Consider the following 8521-nt stretch of genomic DNA (forward strand, 5'->3'; position numbering starts at 1 on the left):
TTCCTGAAGAAATTTTTAAAGGAAACATAGGTGATTTTTTTTATTGTATTCTTAACAGCGAACAATATAAATTATGCGTATTGCCATTAATGCATGAGGCATACAAATAATATTCAAAAAAGTTATTGTTCGACGAAATGATAATTTTCAATCGCGCCGGTCCGAGGCGCCGCCGCCGGCGCCGAGAGCAATCGCGCCGCTTGAAAAATGCGTTCACGCCGCCACCGGTTCAAAGTGCATCGGCGCATGGAGAAGATGATAACATTAGGGGAAGAGGCCCCAAAACGCCCCCCCGATGCAAAACGCCTTTTGTGGTTTCCCTCATATTTACCGTCATTAATATGTCCGTAACAAAACTAGATCTAAAATTATGTAGGATAGGCGAAGAAAGTTTCAAAATAGTGCATGGGAAGGTCGGAAAAACCGAAAATTTCCACATTTTGAAGAAACATCTAACATTTTGGCGAGGCAAAACGCCCTAGTGGTAATAACCTACAAAGTACTTGCGTCTCCACGGACTATCCATACTAGAATGCTGATTCGCCGACGCGTGGTACTTTGTTCCCTAGGAGCTGCCAGCTGAAAGGCGTTTTGCCTCATGAGTTTTCCGGCAACAAAATATCACCACTTTTTTGAAATGTGAATATTATCAATATGATTGAGATTTTTGACAATTTTTGAATGACATCAACTAGCTATCTTGTTTAACTGATGCATAATGTAAAAATACCCATGAATAGCGTTACAAATAAGACAATAGAGCAGTGTTTGCTTAGCTAGGGCATATTGCCCCCCCTTCCCCTATTGCTTTTTTCCACAAAAGCTTTTGTCAGCTCAAAAAGCATAAGCAGCTTCAGCAACTGCCATTGAGAAATTTCGACCGAATATTGAATTACGGATGCGTCTGCACTGACTCACGCCCTCTAGATTGAGTAGAATGAGAAGATGGACCATCCAAGTACAGGGTTACGATTTAACGCTCCCCAAAACACACGCGACGCGATTCTATCGCATGGCGACGGCGATTCTGTCGACCCAATTATAGAATCACGGCGACTAGCTGTCACAGTCGCGGCGATGAAATCGCTCATGTCTAGGGGAGCCTTTAGAGATACGTTGCAGGCGTGGAAAGAATAATGGAATTCTAGACGTTCTGCCCCGTTCTCAGACAGGAGGTTGTAGAAGTTCTGTCTAATGGAGACGCATGGTACTTCAATATATCCAAACAGGTGGAAAATTCACCTTCTGAACAGTTGGACATCAAAACCCAGAACTAATAATTGCTCAAACTAGTCTCAAACAAATCCGAAGTGCTGTACTATCTCCATAAGTGGAAGCTCTGTATCCCAGAGAGCAAGAGGAGCAAGAGAGAATTTCTCTAGCTGGAGTACGCGGCAGAGCATAAAATATTCATATTCATGAAGCAATTTCAGTCCGAATTTTGACAAACATCGCATGATTATTCAAAACATAGAATGACATAGTCAGACGAATACTCCACCAACTCATTCATTCGGCTGTCACTGAATGTGCTTACTATGTGCAGAAAAAACATAATTAGCATTGTTTATATTGATGTTTACCGTCGAAAGTGCCTCGTGGACGAAAATCGGATTCAGTTCTATGTGATAAACTACTTTTCTCATTTAAAACTTGTTCAGATTTTAGATAATTTATCAATTTGTAGAACGTACATAAATATTCAATGACTAATATTCAATCGAATATTGACAGTCCAGAGCCGACTATGAATGTGTCTGGAAGTGAACTGACAAGTGAAGAGAGGTAGACGTCACCAAAAATTTTCGATTATTTTACACTCTGGTACGCGGGTCTAAGATGGCAGATAATGCTAAAAAGTACTTTGCAGTAAAAAATGCGCGAGGAGCGTAAGCCTGGCTCCGTCACACAACACCCAGCCATGAGGAGCTGAAGGTCGACTCTCTACATCTCTATGTTCTATAACTCGATATCTCTCCTTATGTCGATGGCTTTCTCGGTGCCTTCAATCTGTATTCTGGTAATATTTTGTTCAATTTCTGTTTCTCTATGTCGATATATTCAAATTTTTATGCTTCTAGGCCATCTTTGACCAATAACAAACACATCATAAACAATATATGACATTTGTTTTTCTGACCTTCTTTTTAGCAACGAGCTTTTTTCGATTCGAATATTTCAATTTTCCTTCCATTCCTTGATCTCTCTTGATCTCGATTGTTACTTCAATATCGTGATGTTAAGAGCCGACTGTATTTCATCTCAATATTGATTACGTAGGTATCTATGCTTATTCTGGTAAAACGAATAGTTGAATACTCCTTATAAATAATAAAAAAAAAAAAACGGCTCGGGAATATTTTAATTTTTTATAATTTTTTTTACCTTTCAATTAAAAAAAATACAATTTCAGAAAATTTATACGATGTGCTAAATTTGTATAATTTTGTTCTATCATTTTCAGACGCCATCCCCGCCATCTACCTCGGGGCGTGTGGCCTCGGTTTGACGCTGATTCCGGGCCTCAGTTTTTGCCACATCCGTGCCCCTGGACGCTGGCGTGCGCTCTACATGGGCTCGTGCTACTTCTGGTTCCTGGCGGGAATCGGTGCCACCTCGACAATCTTCCTGAACGATAGTTCCGTGTGGTTTCCCAGCTTAACCACGGTGAACGAAACGATACACACAAACTTTTCGATTTGCTTGATGACGGTGGCCATTTTCACGGTCATGTTGGTAGCGATCATTGAGATGTTACAGCGGGAGGGCATCGTCGACTACAAGAAACCGTTGGACTTCGACACGGATATTGCCCACGAAAGTGGGAAGCTGATGGGACGAAACGAGGGACGGAATCTGTATAATAATTTCACGACTCAACCGGTGCAGGCGAATGGAACAGGTTCGAAGCAGTGGAACTCTTCGACGGAGCAGATCATTATGGGCGGAGCCGCGACTGGAAAGAATTTCCACAATCTGTGGATGTTTTACATGATCTTCACTAAGTTACAGGGGTTCATAGCTTTCTATTGGATATTCGTGTCGTACACGATAGCTTATAATACAGTTATGTTTGATGTCAGTTATGGCTATTCTACCTTTTGGTTTATGACAGCGGGATCTTTGTTGGGTATTCTTGCGATGATAGTATTGAGTCCCAAGATAGTGTTTGTTGGTGCATCCGTCCTCCATACAGTTGGACTAATTTTGGCAATAGCTTTCTATTCAACGGATTCCGGGACAACACACGTAGGTGCATCGCTTTTGGTGTTTTACATATTTATTGGAGCATCGCTGGTCATACCAGCGATCAATATTTTGGAAGTGTCCTCTTTGAACTTCAACGAGTCTTTTCTGGCTATCGGATCCATTTTGGAGTTGATTGGAATCGCATTGTTGCAGTACTTTGCGGTCACTGATGAAAGGCTATTTGGGCTTGACTCGGCTTCCATCATAGCCGATGACCATAAAGAAGTCATTGCGGCACATTTTATTTCAATGATCGTACTCAGCGTGCTTCTGCAAGTTATCGTTCTTTGGCACATGCCCAATACCTACAAACTATCACTGGCCGAAATCAAGTCTGACATGAGTAGAATGACATCATACTTCGCATTCAGAAGAATGATGGTTCCAATAACTCAACATACAGGAACGACCCGAACGTTTGCCGAGAGTGTGACCTCAGAACAGCCGGATCACGATGAAAATCAGTTGAGCACAAGAAATGGTCATTTGGCCACACGGTACAATGAGCAAAGTAATGACAATACTGACAGGCAGAGTCCATATAACGATTTCTCTGAACCCAGATACAACCGGCAAACCATGATGGTTAATCGCGCTCAATCCCCTGTGATTGAACAAGAAGACCCATATCTACAAGAGCAGCTCCAGCGTCAACACGAACGCAATTACTTACATTCGAGACAGCAACATTATCAATACCAACCACGCGAGTCAGAGTCCCAGCAATACAGTTATCGTCCCGAAAGACATTCCGACTACCGGCAATCTCGCTACATGCCCGAACCAGACGACTATCCACAAGAACGAATCAGCGACAACCAGCAATCCCGATATAACCCGCCACTCCTGTCCCGTCACCAGTATTACGAAGAGTACAGCCAGGCCCGCAGCCAGCAAGCCCCTACACCGCAACCGAAACCGCTCCCACTCCGGCAACCTTCCAGCACGCCATCCGACAGTCAATCCCCGGTACCGAGTCTGATCCGTCGATCGGCCAACCCCTCGGCCACGGTAAAATCCGAACCCGGCTACGTCGCCCGACCTCGGCTTGTCACGCAGAAAAGTGAAGCCGCCCCTGCCCCACCACCACTACCGCCAGCGGATTACCTCACCAAGTCCCTGCCGCGGATCAAACCGGACCGGCAGCAATCCCGGGAAAGTATCCACCCGGTGCTGATACCGAAACCATCCAAGCAGGAAGAGGAGATCGTGCCCGGGGTGGAGTACTCGCACAATCTAAGGCCGTCCGAGTTCCTGCGGCAGACGCGGCAGTCGGAGCTGATCCGCGCGTCGCAGGTTTTGTCGTAGGGTATCGAAGTCGAAGCGATTAGGGTAAGGGCAATTTTACGTATAAATAATATGATTAAAATAGTATACTGCGTTTACCTGAGCTAAGCATTCCGAACGTATCTCCACGCATGTGAACAGAGAACTTTAATTAACAATGTCACGCCTTAATGATCCATTCACAACCACATCCATCCGTATTCGCCCCACGCTTGCAAAACCCTTTGTCTGCTCACAAAGGTTGCTACACCCAATGCAACGCCATCTGTGCAGAGTTGAGTTTAGCATTCTCGCACATGCCCTGTTTACAGGGCCGGATGTAGGGGGGGTCCGGGGGGGCCGTGGCCCCGGCCCCCACATTTCTTATGTACCAAAACTAACCTTTTTTGTACATTTTGGGGCCCCCACAAACTGTCGGCCCCGGGGCCCCCTTCCGGCTAAATCCGGCCCTGCCTGTTTATCGTATTCTTCTCGCTTCCGATAGTGTATCCTGTAGTGGATAGCCAAATGATCATTGTGAGTAACTATCGTCAACCCTCCACTTCAGCTGACCGGCTATACTTGGACTGCAGAATGTTACGTGTGTTATCGATTCCACTCCGTTTCACAGGAGGGTACCTTGGGAGTTGTCGTTGCTCAGCACAACATCCAGCTTGGGTAGGACCCCTAGCAGTATTTGCCTTCTCCAGTTAGTACCTGCAGGGGCCTCCCCACTTTGTCGCCTACATATTCAAGTCTAGCTTACGGCCCACCAGGTCTGATGTCAGCCGATCGAGCTGAGTGAATTGACCAATCATTTATCTAGCAGTAGTACACTCCATTAGACTTCGCCTTATCCGCAACCTCCGCTCTTGTATGCTCCACTGTCGTAAAAATAGCGGCTGATCTGGAACCGTCTGCTGTACAGCTCCCGTTATCCGCGGCGTTGCGGTACGGGTCCGCTAGGATAGCGTCGTCCGTCCTGGCCCAATGGTTTAGATTTAGATGCGTTACTTGTACCATAGATATAATAATCAAGATGTTGGGGTCAGAACAAATTAGTACTCATTTTGTGGTTCCATGTTCTAAGATTAAGGTACCCTGTAAAACAAAGCAACGCTTCTACATAAATTTGAACTGTTCTAATATTCTACTGTTGTCAAGGTTATCACCCCTGGCTGTTTATTTATTATTTTCCTTTGGTTTGCGGAAAACGATAATTTGGATTTTTCCTAACTAGCCTATAAACTTTATATTTGTTTTCAGATTAAGAAACATTTCCTTTGGAAAATTAGAAATTTCAGAAGTATTTTTACATTGGAGAAAGAGGTGTCCATGTTTGTGTGTTTGTGACACAGGTTTCCTCCGCAGTGAATCGTTTCCGTGAGAAGAATTTACCGTTGTTCAGTCGAACTACCACCAGAAGAAAACGGAAGTTAAATTTTGTTTAACTGCGCACCGCAGGTAGATGGAAACATTAAATTTCATCGCCCGGGAACCCAAGAAAATGCTGCGTTCCGTTGCGTATTTCAAGCACACTAATACAAAACAGGATGCAATCAGAAACTGAGTAATTAAGACACAGTCGCTTGACCAGTGATTCTAGCTGATGTTGCAGCTTGAGCAGTTTCTAAAATGTAATTTTGGTTTTTAGGTTTACTTTATTCCGTCTATGCATTGGTCTATGCCTCCACCATCCACACCAAATCAATTTATCAACCCAGAACCCACCTTATTCGCTAACATTCTTCAACAATATGCAGATGAAATCTGGATGACAGTCTTATGGTTGAATGGGAACAAGATTACCTAACCGGATTAGAATCATTTAAATTTCAGCTGAATCTAATATGGAAAATGGCAGAGATACACCCTTAAAATAAATCGCCGAATTCGGTAAATTTTACCGAAATCTCAACAACTGAACTGTTCGGTAAATAATTTTACTGATTTTCGGTGATTTTGACAGTTGAACAATGGAAAAAATTACAAAAATCTGTAAAGTTATTTACCGAACAGTTCTGCTGTTGAGATTTCGGTAAAGTTTACCGAATACTGTGAAATGAGTTAAGTGTGTATACTTCAGATAGCGTATGATGGTCATTTACAAACTAAAAGTTCGTTGCATTTTAAAATGAGCTGTTTTAGGATTTTATAAATTGTTGGCAGAATCCCCACTAAATAGAACACACATTAATTATAATATGAATCATGAGCTATTCATTTGACTCAGCGGCTCTAAAGCTTTTCGTAAGTGAGGGTTTCCGTTTTCCGCCTCTTTAATCAATTACCGTCCAGAGCTTTTTACTGAATGAAGAAGTACCAAGAGTGGCCGGTTCTTGTACATGGCTAGAACGTTACTTACTCCTGTGTCGATCATGTAACGAGGAAATTTGAAAGTGTTCTACAAAAATTAACATGACTGGTTACGTGACCTTCGATGGACGTCGACGTAGACTGACGGCACTCCCCCACTCCAGTTCACTGCCTCGAGTCACTACGGGATATATTATTCCGCTAACCAAACCAAACTAACGGATTACTCCGAAATAAACTGGCAGATTCATCAATTGGTAACCTGTGTTTCCTTACTTTATCGGTTATCGAGCCCAGTTGACGACGATAGGGGGGTGGTTTTATAGATTTTATTTTTCTACTAGCGAGTTATAAATTGTTTTTTTTTTCTCTTTTATAAAAATGTAAAAAATTGCCTGGGATATTGGTCACATAGTTTTATAATATTAAAAAATGTGTTCATTGTTCATCGCTTGTAAGTGGCTTGTGGTTTCTTGGCTAATCTACACGCATCCCCACGTTTGGCCACAGTTTTCACTCGCCGCCATTGCACCAATCGGGTAGCAGGCCAGGCCCTTCCGACGCGTGGGCACTATGTCACCAGTCGCCATCGCGCCTAGTCGCAGACCTACGACGTAAAGCAGATTAGTACCTCTGTGTTCAGGCCACCATTGTGCCACGAGGATTGTTGCCCTGCAACTCCTAGCGAAATTCCATCAGACTACCATCCATCGGTGGCCTTCACCGTGCGAGCTCGGAAGCTGAGTCGCAAATTCGCTTGAAAAACGTCAGATCATCACCGTTTCCTGTTTCCTGATTGGGCTATCCCGGCCCCTGGCCAGCACAGTCCGACATCAGAATGATACACCCTCACCTCTGCAGCCACCATTGTGCCAAAGTCGCACCGCCAACCTCCAAGCCAATCCAACAACTTCCTCCATCGCCTTATGCCCCCCACCAGTACAGTAGCCTTTACCTCGATCGTTTTATAGTCCACCTTGGTCAATAGAACCGGCGATTGGCTGACTTCTCCTCAATGTTTTCTATTTAATTGCACCTGCTGTAGATTAAGTGAAGAGGGAGCATGGATAAAACGGTGATATAAATATAATTAAATGACCTAGTGGCCGACAATTTTCTCACCAACGATTCCTTCTGAGCGAGTTTAATAATATTCGTACTGTGTTTTTGTTTGAAAAATAAACAAATTTGAAAAGTGTCGCTATGACAGCAGTACTAAAATGTATTCCAATGAAGCATTAAAAGATTACGTTCATAAGACCGATTGTCCTCTACGGACATGCAACATGCACAATGCTCGAGGAGGACTTGCAAGCACTCGGAGTATTCGAGAGACGGGTGCTTAGATCCATCTTTGGCGGTGTGCAAGAAGACGGTATGTGGCGGCGAAGAATGAACCATGAGCTCGCTCAGCTGTACGGCAACCCAGTATCCAGAAGGTAGCTAAAGCCGGAAGGGTACGATGGGCAGGACATGTTGCAAGAATGCCGGACAGCAACCCTGCAAAGATGGTGTTCGCTTCCGATCCGGCAGGTACGAGACGGCGTGGAGCGCAGCGAGCGAGATGGGCAGACCAGGTGCAGAACGACTTGACGAGCGTGGGGCGTATCCGAGGATGGAGAGATGCGGCCTCGAACCGTGCATTGTGGCGTCAAATTGTTGATTCAGTGTTGTCTGTTTAGATGTAGAC

At 44.2% G+C, this 8521-nt stretch overlaps 1 protein-coding gene across 9 annotated transcripts in view; it reads left to right on the forward strand.

Annotated features, from left to right (window-relative positions):
- LOC134206545 (uncharacterized) overlaps positions 1-4621 on the forward strand; it is a 37816-nt gene extending 33195 nt beyond the window's left edge. For all 9 annotated transcript variants that reach the window (XM_062682278.1, XM_062682271.1, XM_062682273.1 and 6 more), the window contains exon 3: positions 2465-4621. In XM_062682278.1, the coding sequence (XP_062538262.1) occupies positions 2465-4557 (2093 nt within the window). In that variant the 3' untranslated portion in view covers positions 4558-4621. The remainder of the gene's footprint in view (positions 1-2464) is intronic.
- The last annotated feature ends 3900 nt before the right edge of the window (positions 4622-8521 follow it).

The sequence above is a fragment of the Armigeres subalbatus genome, chromosome 1, assembly GCF_024139115.2.
Source record: "Armigeres subalbatus isolate Guangzhou_Male chromosome 1, GZ_Asu_2, whole genome shotgun sequence".
NCBI lineage: Eukaryota > Metazoa > Arthropoda > Insecta > Diptera > Culicidae > Armigeres > Armigeres subalbatus.